Below are 18,100 nucleotides of genomic sequence, written 5' to 3' on the forward strand. Positions count from 1 at the left end.
CTATGTCCCTCCTTTTTGGCAAAATTTCTGCTGAAGAATATGCTCACAGTTTTAAGAGAGTCCCTTGTATGTAACAAGTTGTTTTTCTCTCATTGCTTTTTAAGATTCTCTTTGTCTTTAGCAGTTTATTTAATTTTATTTATTTATTCATGAGAGAGAGAGAGAGAGAGAGGCAGAGACACAGGCAGAGGGAGAAGCAGGCTCCATGCAGGGAGCCCAACGGTGGGACTCGATCCTGGGGCCTACAGGATCACACCCTGGGCCGAAGGCAGCGCTAAACCACTGAGCCACCCAGGCCACCCTGTCTTTAACAGTTTAATTATGTGCCTTGGTGTGGATCTCTTTGGGTCCATCTTTTTTAGAACTCTCTGGGCTTCCTGTATCTAACTGTCAACTTCCTTCCCCAAGTCGGAGAAGCTTTCAGCCATAATTTGTTCAAATAAATTTTCTGTTCCCTTTTCTCTTCTTCTTCTGAGACCCCTGTAATATGAATGTTGGTCTGCTTGATCTTGTCCCATAGGTCCCTAAAATTTTTTCATTCTTTTTTTTTTTTTTTTTTGCTACTCTGGATGAGTTCCACTACCTGTCTTCAAGTCCACTGATTCCTTCTTCTGCTTTATCTAGTCTGTTATTGGATAATCTAGTGTAGTTTTTAGTTTAGATATTGTATTTTTTCCCCTCTGTGACTTTGGTACTTTCTTATATTTTCTATGTCTTTGTTGAAGTTTTTTTCTTTCTTTGTTGAAGTTCTCACTGTGTTCATCCGTTCATCTTCCAAGCAAGGTGAGCATCTTTAGGACTGTTAACTTGAACTTTTTATCAGGTGAATTACTTATCTCTGTTCCATTAAGGACTTTTTTAAAAAAATATTTTGTTTATTCATGAGAGACACAGAGAGAGAGGCAGAGGGAGAAGCAGGCTCCCTGTGGGGAACCCAATGTGGAACTTGATTCCAGGTGCCTGAGGGCTTTTACTGGGTTTTATCTTATTTTGTTTGGAATATATTCTTGTTTGTTTTTCTTTAAATATCTGTTGTTGTTGTTGTTGTTTTAATGTATTATATAAACGGCCACCTCTCCCAGTCTTGAAGGGATGACCTCATGTAGGAGATGAACCTTATTGCTTAAACCTACCCTAGCTCTTAACTGTCTCCCAAACCTTTGTGATTGTCCACGCAGCCTACTGTAGTGTTAGTGGCTTCCAGTAGGTGAGGATTTACCAAGATTTGTCGGTGTCCCAAAGGGGAGTATCTCAGTCAGCACCGAGATTCAGGCTGATTGGAAGCCAGACCCTTAAGACAGCAGTTTTTAAAGTATACAAACACATCTCTTTCAGGGGAAGACTGGGAGATGGGCATTTCTGGGTGTTCCCTCTGTGCTGAGCCTTGGGGTATTAGCCAGTTAAGAACTGTTTTGTTAGGGGCACCTGGGTGGCTCAGTGGTTGAGCAACTGCCTTTGGCTTAGGGTGTGATACCGGGTCCCAGGATCGAGTCCCACATCAGGCTCCCTGCATGGAGCCTGCTTCTCCCTCTGCCTGTGTCTCTGCCTCTCTCTCTCTCTCTCTCTCTTTCTCTCTGTGTCTCTCATGAATAATAAAAACAAACAAACAAACTTGTTTCTTTGTTTGCTACTGTTCCATTAATGCAGAGACACAAGCCCTGTAAATACAGGCACCTCTGGCCACCAGAGCCAGGCTATCAAAGCAAGTGATATGGCCACAAATGCTGGAAACTCTGATGACCTGGGTCGGAGCAGAGGGAGCATGATGATGATACTGCCAGCCTCCCTGGTGTCCAGAGGGGATGACAGTTGGCCCTCAGAAGTGCTTTTAATGAGAAGTTTGCCCTTCAGGCCGCAGTTAGGAAGATAAGCTAATAGGCCTCTTCCACAGAAATACTGGAGGTGCATGGAGGACTGCTGCTTCTGTGCTGTGCCCTGGAGAGGAGGGAGCTGGTGAAGAACTGCTTCTCCATTTGTTGCAGTCCTAGGGGACCCACACATGTAAGTCCCACTGGCCACCAGAGCCAGGTGATCAAGGGTTGTCCCTTAGCAGCTGCAAAAACCAGGACACCAGATATGTGCATAAGTACCCTTCTAGGAAATACCAGTGACCCAGGGGGAGGCAGAGGGAGAGTATGAAGATGGCTCCCACTGGCCCCTGCAGTCTTTAGAATATTCCAGGAGGGTGCTAGATGCCAGATGTGTATTGAGTTAGAAGCCTGCCCCTCCCTCAGGCCAAATCTTTAAGATAAGCAAACAGGTGTCTTTCACAGGAAGACCAGACACTTTTCAGTTGGCTGCCCCCCCCCCCCCACCTCGCTGAGCTCTGCGGGTGGCCAGGGCATGAGCCCTTTAAGAACTGTTTCTTGGGTGGGTGAAATGGGTGAGGGGCCACAAGGTACAGATTTCCAGGGGGGTGTCACGTACAGCATGGTGACTATAGTAACTAGCATTATACTGTACACTTGAAAGTTGCTGAGAGATCTTAAAAAAAAAAAACTATTAGAAATGTCTATTTTCTCATGGACATTTTATCTTTCAAATTAAAAATGTGAGCAGACTATGGAAACCCAAAGTGCTTCTCAGCTTGCTATGGCCTGTGGGTCTCGTGGCTACAAACCCCACTGGCTTTCAAAACTAGGTGTTTTGGGGGCTTGTCTCCTAGATGCAGGTCTTAAAAGTTGGGATGCCAGATATGGGGTCCAGGCCCTTCACTCAGGGAGAAGCTTGGGGTTGCGAGTTCCCTCCTGACTGTGGGGGTGGCGGGTGCTTAAGGGAAGATTGTGTCTCAGCCTCTCCTGCCATCTCATTTGCCCAGTTTGTAGGGGTTGCTCATCTAGTTTTTCTTTCAGAGGATATTGTTCTGTGTGTAGCTGTAGGTTCAGTGCATTTGTGGGAAGAGAGAAGTTCAGGATCTCTCAGGTCACTATCTTTTTTTTTTTTTTTTTTTTTTTTTTATTTATGATAGTCACAGAGAGAGACAGAGAGAGAGAGGCAGAGACATAGGCAGAGGGAGAAGCAGGCTCCATGCAGGGAGCCCGACGTGGGATTCGATCCCGGGTCTCCAGGATCGCGCCCTGGGCCAAAGGCAGGCGCTAAACCACTGCGCCACCCAGGGATCCCTCAGGTCACTATCTTGAAGGAGAACCCTCTTGCTTACTCTCAATACCAAATGGGGTGTGTGTGTGGGGGGGGGGGGGGCGTGAGAGTGCAGACTCCAGGGCCAGCTCCGGGCTCACCGCCCTCCCAGTGCACTTCTGGCTGAGGAACTTGGGCTCTCGCCAGGGGGTGGGGGAGTAGCACGTGGTTTGTAAGGTTGCTTGGGGACAAGTAGCCATGCAGAGTGCTTAGGGCTGGATGCACAGGGCACTCCGTGAAATCATTTCTCCTCTTTCTGGAGTGTCAGCTGCATGAAGGTAGGACTTTTTTACTTTGTACCCCCAGCCCCTAGAATGACTGCATGGAGGACATGGCCAAATATTCCTTCCTCGTTGGCCTCCGCCCTCAGCCCACTGGCCTGAGCACCCCATTCTAGTCCGACTTTTGCTTTTTTAGATTCCTCACAGCTTTCCATCTGCCCTTCACTCATCTCTGAGTCTTTGTGACCTTTCTGGGCAATGGCTGCGTGGTGTGTCCTGGGGAACTCCCCAAGGCTGGTAAAACTGTCTGAGAAATACAGATTGGGGACAGGCTTTCTCAGCTGAAATGTAGCCTTTGCAGCCATTTGTGTGCAACTGCCTGTGTTTTAGTGGGAGTAATAGGAAAACGCAATTGCCAAGTTTTACACTAGACGTGTACATAGCAAACATCAGAAATGTGACTTTCTTTCACTCGGGTAGCAAATGCTCTATGGCACGTGTAGCAAGTTAGACCACCTGTACAATGTGTGTGGCTTTTTTTTTTTTTTTTCCCTTAAACACCATAGACCAATGTAAGACAGAGCAGAGGGTCAGAGCCCTGGACAGAGGAAGGTGGCAAGTAATAGGGAAGGCAGCTGAGACCTGGGAAGGGGCCAACTTCATATACTTCCAGTGTTGAAGGCTTAAAAAAGCTACCTTCGGTGTGTGGGCTCAATTGTCCTGCTAAAGTCTAGATGTGAAAATTAGCTTGGGAAAGAGAACTCGCAGTTGGAGGCCAGTTCTCCGGTAGGCACTTTTCGGAGTGTATTATACCCTTTATTCCTAATTACCACTTGCTAAATTGGAGTTGAGACTGGAGCCTGGGCTGAGGTTCTTTTTTTTTTTTTTTTTTTTTTTTTTTTTGGTTCTTCTCCTGAAGCTGAGGCCACACCCACGGAGTTTTCACTTTCCACTGTGAAGTGGAACTCAGTTCTGGGCAAGCTCAGAAATGCTCCGCACTGAGTGGAAAGAGCTCAGCTGTCTGTACCTCAAACCACCCAGCTGGTCTAAGAAGAAGGCTGCCTCTAGCTTTATTTAGGAGAATGCATTTTTTTTTCCCTGCCATGCTCCGGTCAGCAGGTACGTGGCAGGTAGCCAGTGCTAGTGTCTCTCTGCGGAGGCGGTGATGTCAGTTCTGCACGCGCTGGGGGCTGGGGCTGGGGGTGCGGTGTCTCTGGGGTGGGGTGGCAGGGGGAGGCTAGAGTGTGTCATACGTTCAAGGGCAGCTACAGTGTATATGGTGCTTATTAAAATTAATAGAACATGGGATTCCAGAGGAGAAAAACCAAACCAAGTAGCCACCTTTCAGGTATGCTTTGATACGTAGTGATGCACTTGATAGAAAACTGTGTGTCTAATTTCAGGCCCTGGGTTTGAGAGGTAGAGCTCTCAAGAAGAGCACCAACAGGTATGATTTGGAAAACAGCACTTGGCTTATCTGGAAAAGTACAAACTCACGGAACGATGAAGGTAAGTGGTTATTTCTGTCATCTGACGAAGCGAGACAAAGAAAAGATTTTCCTATTATCAATCAGGTCAGCATTTCCCAAACTGATGCCCAAAGGCACAGTGTTTCAGAAGAGGTTAGTGCCCTGAAATTTTATGAACAATAGTTTGGGGAATGGTGTATCCTCCTCCTAAAGACTCGGGGTGGCAGGGACGAGGGACCGAAACTGTTCTAAGTGTGACTATTTCCGAGAAGCGGTCTTTGGGGGAGGGCGGAGGGGAACGGCTTGGGAAATGCCGAAATTTCTGATTTTAAGAGAAGTTTGGAGAAATGTATCGATTTCTCCAATGATTAAATGTATTAATTCTCCAAATGGGGATCGTTAACTCAGGTGAGTTTTATATGCTGGGTACTCCGACGTCCGGGGACACTTTGTAACCAGGTTGACAGACAAGCAGGCCCGTAAGCTGAAGCTTCTGGTCCCCTGATTTTTCAAGAGGAGGCTCCCAAGTCAAAGGAGCCCTGGCTCAGGTCATCAGCCGACCTGACCGAGTGGTTAATACGGGAGAGTGAGCTGCCTCTGGCAGCTTCATCCCCATAAGGAGGGGAGCTGGGGGGGCCGCACTCACTTCCTAGGGCTTCACTGTTAGGAAACTACCCGGTACGGAAAGGTGTCTAGTAGGCAAGTGGCGTGATCCAGGGCGAGGGCCCCTCAACACCAAGGAATCAGAAATATAGCCTCCCGTTCTTAAATAACATTTATTATCATTGCAAAGGAGTCTTTTTCAGGAGAACAGTTCTCACATCGAAAGATATACTGGTTATGGGTATAGAAGCGGATTTCACTGAGTGCTCTAGGTGAGGTGGGCCCGACTACGACTCTGGATTCGGCAACCTAATAGTCACAATGCGTTGGCTGTCACTTAGCTATTTATCCAAACATGCCTTTTTAATATTTTTTTTAATTCTTTTTTTTTTTTTTAATTTTTAATTTTTTTTTTTTTTTTTTTTAAAACATGTGCCTGCACAGGGTGGAAAAAAGAAACGCCAAGGGCCTGGCTAAAAAGGAGAAGCCTAAAAAAGATAAAACTCCCGCGGCGGTTCCGTGGGCCGGCGGTGTGGAGCGCAGGGACCCGGCGTCCGTGGGCGGGGCGGGAGGCCCGGTGGCTTCTCCGCGTGACCGTGACCGGTGTGAAAGCCCTTGAGGGTCCCGGCGGCGGCCGGGCCGGGCCCGCGGGGGCCGCTCACTGGATCCAGTCGATGTCCAGGCAGCGCGCTATGAACGCGAACATGTCGGAGACCTCCTCTATCACCTTGGCCGTGGGCTTCCCGGCCCCGTGGCCGGCCTTGGTGTCCACGTGGATGAGCAGCGGGTTGCTCTGCTTCCGGCTGCGGCCCACCACGTACTGAAGGGTGGCGATGAACTTGAGCGAGTGCAGCGGGACCACGCGGTCGTCGTGGTCGGCGGTCAGGAGCAGCATGGACGGGTACTGGGTGTCGTCCGCCTCCGGGAGCCTCACGTTGTGCAGCGGCGAGTACCTGGAAGGCAGAGGCAGGGCCGTGGGCCTGGACGGCCGAGCCCGGGGTCGGGCCCCACGCTGCCCCAGGAGCCCGACGGCCCGGCCCTTGGCGTCCCTGGCGCGCCCGCTGGCCGCGGCTCCTGCACCCTGGGCACCTGCCCCATCTCTGTGGCTCCCACCCTAGAAGACGCGGGAAGAGCCCAGGTCTTTCGAGACGACTCTGACCCTACTATACACACGCATAGGATCTGGAGTGGCTCCATGCTCCTTATGCTGACTTTCTCACTCCTACAAGGGGGACTGATTTTTGTTGTTGTTGTATTTTTTTTTCTCATTTTATTTTTTATTTTATTATTTTTTTATTGGTGTTCAATTTGCCAACATAGAGCATAACACCCAGTGCTCATCCCATCAAGTGCCCCCCTAAGTGCCAGTCACCCATTCACCCCCACCCCCTGCCCACCTCCCCTTCCACCACCCCTAGTTCGTTTCCCAGAGTTGGGAGTCTCTCATGTTCTGTCTCCCTCTCTGATATTTCCCACTCATTTTCTCTCCTTTCCCCTTTAATCCCTTTCACTATTTTTTATATTCCCCAAATGAATGAGACCATATAATGTTTGTCCTTCTCCGACTGACGTATTTCACTCAGCATAATACCCTCCAGGTCCATCCACGTCGAAGCAAATGGTGGGTATTTGTCATTTCTACTGGCTGAGGAATAGTCCATTGTATACATAGACCACAGCTTCTTTATCCATTCATCTGTCGATGGACACCGAGGCTCCTTCCACAGTGTGGCTATTGTGGACATACGACCCAGCAATTGCACTGCTGGGGACTTACCCCAAAGATACAGATGCAGTGAAACGCTGGGACACCTGCACCCCCATGTTTATAGCAGCAATGTCCACAACAGCCAAACTGTTGTTGTTTTTTTCATTTTTTTAAATTTTATTTATTCATGAGAGAGAATGAGAGAGAGAGGCAGAGGGAGAAGCAGGCTCCATGCAGGGAGCCCAACGTGGGACTCGATCCCGAGTCTCCAGGATCACGCCCTGGGCTGAAGGCGGCGCTAAACCGCTGAGCCACTTGGGCTGCCCTGTTGTTTTCTAAAAAGATTTTATTTAGTTATTCACGAGAGACACAGACAGAGGGAGAAGCAGGCTCCCTGCGGGGACCTGCCCGATGGGGACTCGATCCCAGGACCCCGGGGTCACGACCTGAGCTGAAGGCAGGTGCTCAACCACGGAGCCTCCCAGGAGTCCCCACAAGGGGGACTGATTTTAAGCCACTGACTGTGGATACGCCAGCTGCTGGCCTCTCTTTGGTCGAAAACCTTGAAAGTCAAAGCATATGGCAGCTTTCTGGCCCTTTGCTATTGATACGATGTTTGTTGCAGGCTCAGCAAGGCCGGCTGAGGAGGAGCCTGGGTCCTGTTGGGGCCTCTCACGGGCGCTTGGGGCCCTGCCGATGGTGACCAGCTCCGTGGGGGGAGCAGAGGACGCACCTTCTGCAGGACAACTTTTCAGGCAAGTGAACAAAAGGGTTTTATGAATATAAGTATCGAATTAGATGGCAGGTGAGGGACATCTCTGGATTTCTATCTTTGCGTTTTACTCAATATGGATGTTCCGTTCGTCAAGTATTAATGAATAGAATTGGCTGTTTTCAGTAGAGTTTTATTTTGGAGGGTAAATGGTCAAGAACAGTAACACATCTGCTTGGTTGACCAAGTCAAGACTGAAAAGTTCTGGAGTTTTCAGATAAGATTAAGGGGCTGACATGGCTCGGCTTTCTGATCTTATTTCGGAGTGTTCTTGGATTGACCCCAGCCTTCCAGCTAAGTGTTAGTTCTTGGGGAAAGAGGTTTGGAAAATTCTGCCTCCTGATAATACTGCCACCCCTCTACCCCTGAGATTCACATACATGCCATACTGATACATTGAAGATTCTGGAAAATTCTGTATTCATGGAGGGGGGCGGGGGGGACTCTCTTTAATCTCAGACCATGCTTCATGGGACATGCAGCTTCTGGTAAGGCCCCCTCTGGCCACACTGATACATTTAAGATTCCGGAAAATTCTGTATTCATCGGGGGGAGGGGGGAACCCCCCTTTTAATCTCAGATCGTGCTTCATGGGACATGCAGCTTCTGGTAAGGCCCCCTCTGGCTCCAGAATGGAGTAGGAAGAGAACACAGCCCCGTGAGAGCTAGGTTGGAAAATTAAAGTCTAAAGTAGGACTATCACAGACATCTTGAGAGGAAAAATATTTACTTTTCTTTTATTCCCCATATTAATTTTTATATATTTTATCTGAGAGAGGGAGGGGCAGCAAAGGCAGATGCTTAACCAACTGAGCCACCCAGGTGCCCCTTCCCAAATTAATTTTAGAAGCATTAGGCTCCACTGAATATTTTGTTGCCTTTGATACACAATTTGGTCAGTATTTTCTTTACATTATTAGTTTGAACTACAGCTGCTTGATTCAGCTTTTACTGGTATTTGGCAACGAGGGTATCTGTGTGTCTAAAAGTATTCAATGGGGATCCCTGGGTGGCGCAGCGGTTTGGCGCCTGCCTTTGGCCCAGGGCGCGATCCTGGAGACCCAGGATCGAATCCCACGTCGGGCTCCCGGTGCATGGAGCCTGCTTCTCCCTCTGCCTGTGTCTCTGCCTCTCTCTCTCTCTCTCTGTGACTATCATAAATAAATAAAAAAAAAAAAAAATTAAAAAAAAAAAAATAAATAAAAGTATTCAATGATAAAACTTGAGTCATTTTAGCTGAAGAGCTAAAACCATAGAAAGCCTATAAAATTAAAGAAAAAGCTTGACCAGAGAAATTATTAATGAAACTTAGAGCTGACTGAGAAGCCTGGGACACAGGCTTCTTGTACTGTTCCAAGGGCCATTCCTAACTGCTGATGACGGTCCCCAAACCCCTACCTGTAGAAGTGAAGACTGTGAACAGCCAGAAAAGAATGTGGCTTGTGGTCTTGAGCGTCTAAATGCCTGCCATTTCCTCAGTGGTCTCGCCAAAGTGGTTGATGGATGGGAATGAAGTTGTATGATGTTTTAATAATATGATTTTGCAGTTTTAAATATATATGATTATACTGAGGGAACAAAGTAGGTTTTAATGTGCCTGCATATTAATTTATTTATTTATATTTATTTATATTAATTTATTTATATTTCCGCCTTAAAATCCCATACATAGATGTAAAGTAAAATGGCACCTTTTTCTATTAGGTTTTGATTGCTATGGTAACAAATTACAACAAGTTTGGCAGCTTTTCAAAACAACACAGATTTCTTATCTCCCAGTTCTGTCAGCCAGAAGTCTGGGGTGGCTCAAATGGGTCCTCTGCTCTGGGTCTCAGGGCTGTGAAATCAAGGTGTTGGCTGGCTGCGCTCTTATCGGGAAATTCTGGGAAAAAAATCTGTTCCCAGGCTCATTCAGGCTGTTGGCAGAACTCAGTTCCCATGTGGTTATAGGACCGAGGTCTCCCTTTCTTTGGGGACTGTTGGCTGTTCTCAGCTTCTAGAGGCCCCATCCCCCATCTTCAAAGCCAGCAATGGCAGCTCCAGTCCAGCTCATGCTTCCAATCTGACCTCCCTTTCTGCTGCATTCCCTGCCTCCAGCCAGAGAGAGACTGGGCCTACTTCAGTAATCCAGGATTATCTCCTTATTTTCAGGTCAGCTGACTAGTAACCTCACTTTAATCTGCAAAGTCCCTTCACAGCAGCACTCAGATTAGTGTCTGACTTGAAGAGACCGGGGGTGGGGGTGGGGGTGGGAGGACACCTTTAGAATTCCCCATCTCTAATTTGTTGTTCTTGTTAAAGACCGGATCAAAACAAGGAAGACACGTAGGTACTCCCATCACTTCCCCTACTTTCTGCAGTAAATGATACGCAGATATGAGACACTGAAGGGGACAAAGGGTCAGACGCTTATGCTTTTGACTGTTCAGGACTACGATGTCAAAATCGTTAGCAACACACACACCCACACACAGGTATCAATATGAATGAAGACTTACTTGATAAGCCATTCAAAGTGTTGTTTGCTGTCCGAGCACCCGTAGTCGGTGGTCCAGGCGTGGCCGATGGTGTATTTATGGAACTTCAGCATGTCCATCACTCCAACTTGGGCAATAACACAGCCAAAGAGGTCAGGGCGCTGATTTGCACAAGCGGCTGAAAACCAAGACAGAAAGGAAAAGGATAAACATCTAAATAAATAAAAACAAATCAACACTTTCAATACTTTCAGAACCACGGTTGCCTTCTTTCCTAGAGCACAGGAAGAAACTATAATAAACCACCTGCCTAATGGCCACGAGCTTTTATCGAAGGGGCTGGATATTCTCACCAGTGGTAGAGACTTACTACTGCCGGAAGGGAATCTCAGCGCGGGAGTTATTCAGAAAGCTCAAGGACTTTCTGGATTGCTACACAATGGGAACTGGGGGCCACAGGAGCCAACTGTGTGGTTAGAGGGGTGGAATTTCAGCCCTACCTCTGACCTTAGGGGAGGGGAGAGAGTTAATAATGGCTACTGATTTAATTTCTCATGCCTGCATAAAAACTTCCATAAAAACCCCTAAGCAGATCCCTGGGTGGCGCAGCGGTTTGGCGCCTCCCTTTGGCCCAGGGCGCGATCCTGGAGACCCGGGATCGAATCCCATGTCGGGCTCCCGGTGCATGGACCCTGCTTCTCCCTCTGCCTATGTCTCTGCCTCTCTCTCTCTCTGTGTGACTATCATAAATAAAACAAACCAAAACAAAAAACAAAACCCTAAGCAATGGAGTTCAAAGAGCTTCCAGGTTGGTGAACACACTGAAGTGCTGGAAGGGTGGCCTTCCTAGAGAAGGCATGGAAGTTCTGCAAGCCCCCCTTTACCCCATCCCTTACTCTACTACTGTTCCAGTCTATAAGCCGTCCTAGCATATTACCAAACCCGAGGAGGTGGATCATGGGAACCCCATACCACCATGTGGGGTCTGTGCTAACTCTGGGCAGTATCAGAACTGAATTGCAGGTCACCCACTGGGTGTCGGAGAGCTGGAGAATTGGTTGGTGTGGAGGAAAAAACCCTATACGTTTGGTGTTGGAAGTGTTGAGTAGAAACCCTTTATACAGTCCAAGGCAGGGCCTGAAACCCAGCATAAGCTCTAACCAATACTGGCACACGTTCTTGTCCTGCTTTAAAAATACTCTTGTTTAGTTATAGAAATATTTCTTAGTTTTCATAATTCAACAGATATTTATTGAACATCCTGCCATGTGCCTTTTATGGGAAAGTTAAGTGAACAAGCAATTACAGTGTGAGAACCACCACTGTGGGGGGGAGGGGAGTCCATGGGGTGTGGGGGAACCCAACCTGGGGTAAGGCAGTTAGGGAGGTGTGGGGAGGAAGTCACATCAAAGCTGGTGTGCTGAACAGTCAGTCAAGGGAATCTGGCCTTCTCCTGCCTCTGGCCAAAAAACCTAGTTTGCACCCTCAGTTGCACCTGATTTTGGTGCTTATTTATAATACCAGATCGTGGGTTCCACCCTGGGATACTCTGATTTGCTCTCAGGTGTGAGAGGGGCAGGAACCTGTTCTTTTTAGTAAGCCTTGAACACCCTGAGAAGGGAAATCCATTTCTACAAGTTCCTCAAGGGACCAGGGTTGCCAATAGATGTACACCAGTTCCTGGCTATGAAACTGAAAAGATAAAGGAGTTATTGGATGAAACCGTGAATTACTCAACTGTCCCACTATTGGTATCAGATGGTATTTTCAATATCCTTTCCCATTAAATCTTAGATGTGCCCTTCGTTCTTCTCTGTTACATTTCACATATGATCTACATGCAAATTCAGAATACACCCAGAATCTGACCCCTTCTTGCTGCTTCCGTTGCCACACTCGAGGGCCAAGCCACCACCGTGTCTCACGGGGATGGAGGCCTCCCCTTCATCTGCCCTAACACCATAACACGATCAGTGCAAGGTCGATCCCATAAAATTCCCGCAATGGCTTCTTTCTTCAAAGAGTAAACCAGGCCCGCTGGACTGGGTCAGAGGTCCTGCCTGTTTTCGCCTCCTGACCCTCTCCCTCGCTCACTGTGCCCAGCAATTATATCAGTGCTCTTTCTAAATTTAAACCAATTATTTTGGATCTATAGATTTTACCTCCATGGGAAATTTTTTTCAAGACTATATTCTATTGGGGTAAAGAGTATTCAGGTTTTGCAATGACTCAGTATATTTCAAGGATAAGGAAACGGAGTGAATGTGCAACCCGCGAGTCCCCTTCCAAAAGCAGATTTTCACACGTGTTTTAAGTTGAGTCTACAGTGGTACAATGTATCCTCATATCCTAATGACACTGGATGTAGGGCCCAGTAAGCAAAGTCCAGGCCACCATAAATGTTCAATACAAAGTAAAATGTCCTTAACTACCAAATATTAGGAAAAGCGACTTCAAGGCTGTGCCATTTAGAGGTTAAAGGAGCAGACTCTAAACCACAGTGTTAGGCTCCAACCCCAGCATCACCACTTGGCAGCTGTGTGACACGAGGCAAGCTGCTCAACCTCTCGGTGCCCCCAGTCCTCGGTAAAATGGGAATAATACCAGTTCCCGTCTCTCAGGCTGCATGCGTGTCCAATGAGTGTGTGCAGCTGAAGGGCTCAGCACTGGGCCCAGCACCCAAGGTGCTCAGCAAGTGTGAATTAATACCATGAATATTTCATTACTGTTCTGCTGTGCTACCCCATTTTCCTCCATCAATCTTCTCTCTGAGCACACAGCGTAGGTGTTCACCAAATCTTACAGGTTCTGAGTAGCATAATCACATTTATTGGTTATTGGCTCAGTCCTGTACTGGCTGAACCCTAGAAATCTATGGGTCCACTGTGGGGCGCTGGTCCCACCCAGTGTGCAGCCCAGAAGAGCTGGGAGCAGGCAGGCACGACAGCTTCTCAGGGTGTCACGAATCAAGCCTGTATAAAGTGAGTTCAGTTGGGTCTTTGTGTGTCATTTATCAGATGCCCTGATACAAATGGGTTTTGCTTTCTTTGCTCCCATCCGTGAGCCAAAGTCAGTCAAGAGCTGTCTACGGACAGTGTATCTGAAAACCCCCAGAGTGTTAACTAGTAAGTACAATAGAATCCAGGTCTCACCCACTAAGAGGCCTCCGTTTGAACCTCCATTAATAGTCAGCCTCTTGGGAGACGTGTAACCTTCCTTGATAAGATACTCCGCGGCGTGCTGAAAGTCATCAAAGCAGTTCTGTTTGTTTGCCAAGATACCACCTGCAATGTGCCAAAGTGAAAGATGGTTAAGAAAGAAAACATTAAAGAAAAACAAAGTTTAACCTAAAGGGGCTTCAAATGGTAGGGGGGCAGGGTTTCAACTATCGATCACTTACACATACCGGGCTAACACCACACTTAGAAAAACGCTCCAATTGAAATTTTGTTATGCATCATGGAAATCCATCACCACCACCACCACCAATCTACATGGTGGATCTGTACTTCCCCAAACACTATGGCAATGCCCCGCAGGGAAGAGATGATCTGTTAGAGAACCACGAGGACACAAGTACGAAAGCAGGTAACCACAAAGAATCTAGATTTTGGAGAGACCAAACTTAGCCTTGAGCTGCGCTCCGCATAGCAAACAACGATGGGGCCGTGTGTGGTTCCTGCTTCCTGGACAGCACCTGGTGCTCTCACAGGTGCGCTTCTGAGCCCTCCTCCTCGCAGGAGTTTGAAATGGTAAAGCTGAGAAACAGGGTCTTTAGTTTTGCCCTTATTTAGAGAATGTAAGCAGGAGTTTGGTGGGGAGGTGGTGCTACCAAGAGCAGCCTATTACGGTTTCTCAGTCCTTGAATGAAGAGCTCAGACATCTCCCCCAGAGAATCTGGACTTTTCTCACCGAGAAGTCCTCCAATGTATAAAAAGCACACAAAGAAACTATGTAAAGAGAGGAACATTTGTACAGTCTTAAAATATCTAAAAGTAAAGGCCAAAAGTCAAAGATGTGCCCCCAACGGAAGAGATGTCTGAAATAACTGCCTAGGAGATGAACAAAAAGCAGACACAGGTCTAATTAGATATCTGAGATTAACCACTTTTGCGGAAATTCAATTACAGATGAAGCAGTGCTACTGAAGAAATTTTTTCATATCAAAACAAATGTTATTAAATTTTTAATAAGAAATTATCGGTGAATTAGAACAGCTAGAATTACTTAGTTTCCAGGAATAATATCATTTTGGGTATAGGACTATATTTTTTAAAGAGCATTACATTTTAAACTCAATACACAGAATGGAATTTAGATATATCAATGTTTAGTACACTAGGGTCTACTGGAAAAATCCATTTCTGGCCCCTTGACTGCCTAAATTTGGGGAGAGTCTATGAATCAGTCTAAATGGAGATAGTCAGCTTTTAGACTCATTCAAATACATTTGTAACTCAATAAACAATGGAATTTAGATCTATCAATGTTTAGTACACTAGGGTCTACTGGAAAAGTCCATTTCTGGCCCCTTGACTGCCTAAATTTGGGGAAAGTCTATGAATCAGTCTAAATGCAGATAGTCAGCTTTTAGACTCATTCAAGTTCCAAGGTCTCCCCGGGTCTTTTGGACAAGAAGTTGGTTCTAATTAATACAGAGACGAGAGAGCGCACTGATGCCTAGCATAGCAAGGTGGGCACCTGATGACCGGAGGGGTTTTATGGAGAAGAACCTGGGTTCTCCAGGAGAGGGCCAGAGGACCCAGAGTCCACGCAGGGGTGCGTCTATGTATGCCACAAATGTTTTAACTGGTAAATGAGGTGTGTCAGGGGGTCCAGACTTAGCATATGGTTTGGGACATAAATATACGGTATGTAGAGGTTTTCTTAGCTTTCTTTGACCAATCATCTCTTAATATCACAGTATGATCTTAGTGTAATTGAACTCTAACATCAGGGTCAAAATCAGGTCAGGGTCAAAATTATACAATGAAACAATTGATAAAGTCTTTGGAGATGACACTTGGGAGCAGCTGCCCTAATGGTGGCGGGCAGGTCAGGAGCCCATGTGTTAGCGAGAAATACTCACAAGATGCTCAAATAGTATGTTGTCTCGTGTCAGCGTTTGGGGTGCTTGCTGGATGTTCAGCATCCTGACACCTAATAGGTACTTATGAAAAATCCCTTTACAGATCTACCCTCATCCCTGCAGACTGGACTTGATGCAGAAAACCACAGTGTTTGGCCTCAGGTTCAGGAACAAAAGGATACACACAGATCTGCTGTTCCTACTGTGGGAGGAGACCCCCTCTGCCTGGTGCTGCTGACCAACCCCGAGCCCTGGGGGCTATGCTTGTTCCAGTAAGCCGCCTTATCAGTGACGCTGATGATGAGATGGGGGAGAAGCTTGGGGTTGGTGGGAGCAAACGTGTGTTCCCACATCCTCCTCTGGCTGTTGGTTAGTCTCTGAACTCCAGATGCCCAATAGGCTGGGGGAAGGGCTGTGCTTCATATGCAAAGAAAGGGAAGTGATAAGGCTTTTAAAAAATTATGACAGCCTGGGGAATGAAGTTTAGTATAGAAGCAATATCCTCCATGAAGCAGGATACATGCTTCAGGAGCCCGGAGAACAGAGACCGAATCCTTAAAACCAGAAAAGCAAAACGCCTGAGCTGCCCATGACAGAGTCACAGCTGTAATGCCAGGAGGATGCCGCTGCTTAGCATCATCAGGACAATCAGAGAAAACAAGCCAAATGATGCTCACTCTGGGAACAGGAAAGATCTATTTAAGATTGCTCTTTTTAAGAGAAAATGACCTGTCTGGAGATGGCCAGATAATGCTAACCAAAATACCAATTCTGATTATGGTCTATAGGGAATGGTTTGGATAAGTATGTACTTCATTAAAATAAAGAGATTACAGAGGAAAACAAAACATGAAAAAACAGTTGTTTTTGGAGGGGCAGTGGTGCCTGCAACCTGTCGGAACATATCCTAATTTTTCTCTTGCCTAGCCACAATGCTTTTCTGCTCCTGACCCCGTCAGCTCGTCCAGACACAGCTTTGGCTGTGCCATGTTTGTGCTTCTGTAGAGAGAATATCTCACCTTTGTGCCACGTCTCTCCGTATTCGCCACCTCCTCTGATGTTGGCTACTGCAAGGACACCGCCCATGTGTCTCACAAAGATGAGCCTGGACACACTGAGAAGCAGTTCAAATAATTAGCCTTCCATTAACCACCTGGTAAGGACCATGCCGTGTCTCCCCATCAGGAAAAATGTATCCCCGAAGACATTCCACATGTAATATTACTGCAATAGGAGCCCAGTATTTGTATATTATTTGATTAAAGTGCAAAATATAAAAGTTCTGATGAATGTTTAACTGCAAAGTTCATATATTTTCATGTGTATTCGGTGTATCTCATTTTTCTATACTGGTAAATATTTTACTATAGGGAGTGGGAATACACAATTCATAAGGCAAACAAAGAACCACCCTCATTTCATGCTGAATCCATCTTCTAAACAACTATGTTGGCAAATTGGGTCTCTCCAGCCACGTGACACAGCTCTGGTGTGAATGGCTCTGGGACTGCACGCATCCCCATCTGTGGTCCTTACTCCACTGTTTCCAGTATCTCTTTCTTAATTGTTCAAGGTGGAATAAAGAAAGCTGTTTCTGAAATTGGATTTTAAAGAGGTTTACAGACATTTAGATGCTACACTCAGTAACACAGGTGTGAGAGAGGTAGAGTAGACCAAGGACACACGGCCCAGAAAGCAAGCATGCAGGGCTCAGGGCTGGAGAAGGTTTCCTAGAAATAAGCAGAAGAAACTATAGCACAAAGCCACCAGAAGAAAGAGTTAAGGAAGTCCTTTGGGAAATCTGGATTTTGTTTTCTTTTTTCCACTCTCACCCTAATGGTGCTAAATGACATCTATTATTTCTGATAGCTAAAATTAATTCTGCCTTGAGATGGGTTTATGAAAATTTTATGGGGCACCTGGGTGGCTCAGTGGTTGAGTGTCTGCCTTTGGCTCAGGTCTCGATCCTGGAGTCCTGGGATCGAGTCCTGCATCAGGCGCCCCACGGGGCGCCTGCTTCTCCCTCTGCCTCTCTCATGAATAAATAAATAAAAGCTTAAAAAAAATTATTCTCCCTTTTAGTAGCTAGGGAAACACAGGCTTCTGAAAGCTGGGGCTCTGGATGGCCTGAGTGCTAATTTCCTGGGTTTTGAGGACGCAGAGAAAAGCAGAGTTGGAGGAGGTGATCCTAGCACACAGCTGGATTGGCCAAACAGATTTTCAAGCACTTGGTCTTCTCATCAACACCGTTTATGCACCTCTGATGGTCTCTATGAAGCTCCCAGCATATCTGCTGGGTTCTGGGATAAAAATGGTGCAGGGCCCCTTCCTTACTCATTTCTCAAGTCCCAGTGGAGCAGGATTAATAACTACTTGTACAGATGAACAAAGACAAGCAGTTTTAGCTATGGTAGATGTGGTTCAGGATTCAGAGTTGTCTCCATCCAAGACCCACTATAGAGACTAAGGGAAGTGGGGCTCAGGGTGCAAGTCTCTTCTTCACGGAATGAAGCACATGTTCACTGGCCCTACACTCAGGCCTCACCATGACTTGAAACTGAAGCTTGAATTTCATCACTTTGAACAACAAAGAGGGGCAATGACACATTTTACTTTTTGTTTT

The 18,100-nt window shown here is 46.7% G+C and overlaps 1 protein-coding gene across 1 annotated transcript in view; it reads right to left on the reverse strand.

Moving 5' to 3' along the window:
• Window positions 1-5,585: 5,585 nt before the first annotated feature.
• Window positions 5,586-18,100, reverse strand: part of LOC112658497 (prolyl endopeptidase) — a 117,638-nt gene continuing 105,123 nt past the window's right edge. The window contains exons 12-15 of the mRNA XM_025444721.3: window positions 16,497-16,591; window positions 13,541-13,672; window positions 10,410-10,566; window positions 5,586-6,384 (exon numbers count right to left, since the gene is read on the reverse strand). Coding sequence (XP_025300506.1) covers window positions 6,090-6,384; window positions 10,410-10,566; window positions 13,541-13,672; window positions 16,497-16,591 — 679 coding nt within the window. The 3' untranslated portion in view covers window positions 5,586-6,089. The remainder of the gene's footprint in view (window positions 6,385-10,409; window positions 10,567-13,540; window positions 13,673-16,496; window positions 16,592-18,100) is intronic.

This window comes from Canis lupus, chromosome 12 (assembly GCF_003254725.2).
Source record: "Canis lupus dingo isolate Sandy chromosome 12, ASM325472v2, whole genome shotgun sequence".
Classification (NCBI taxonomy): domain Eukaryota; kingdom Metazoa; phylum Chordata; class Mammalia; order Carnivora; family Canidae; genus Canis; species Canis lupus.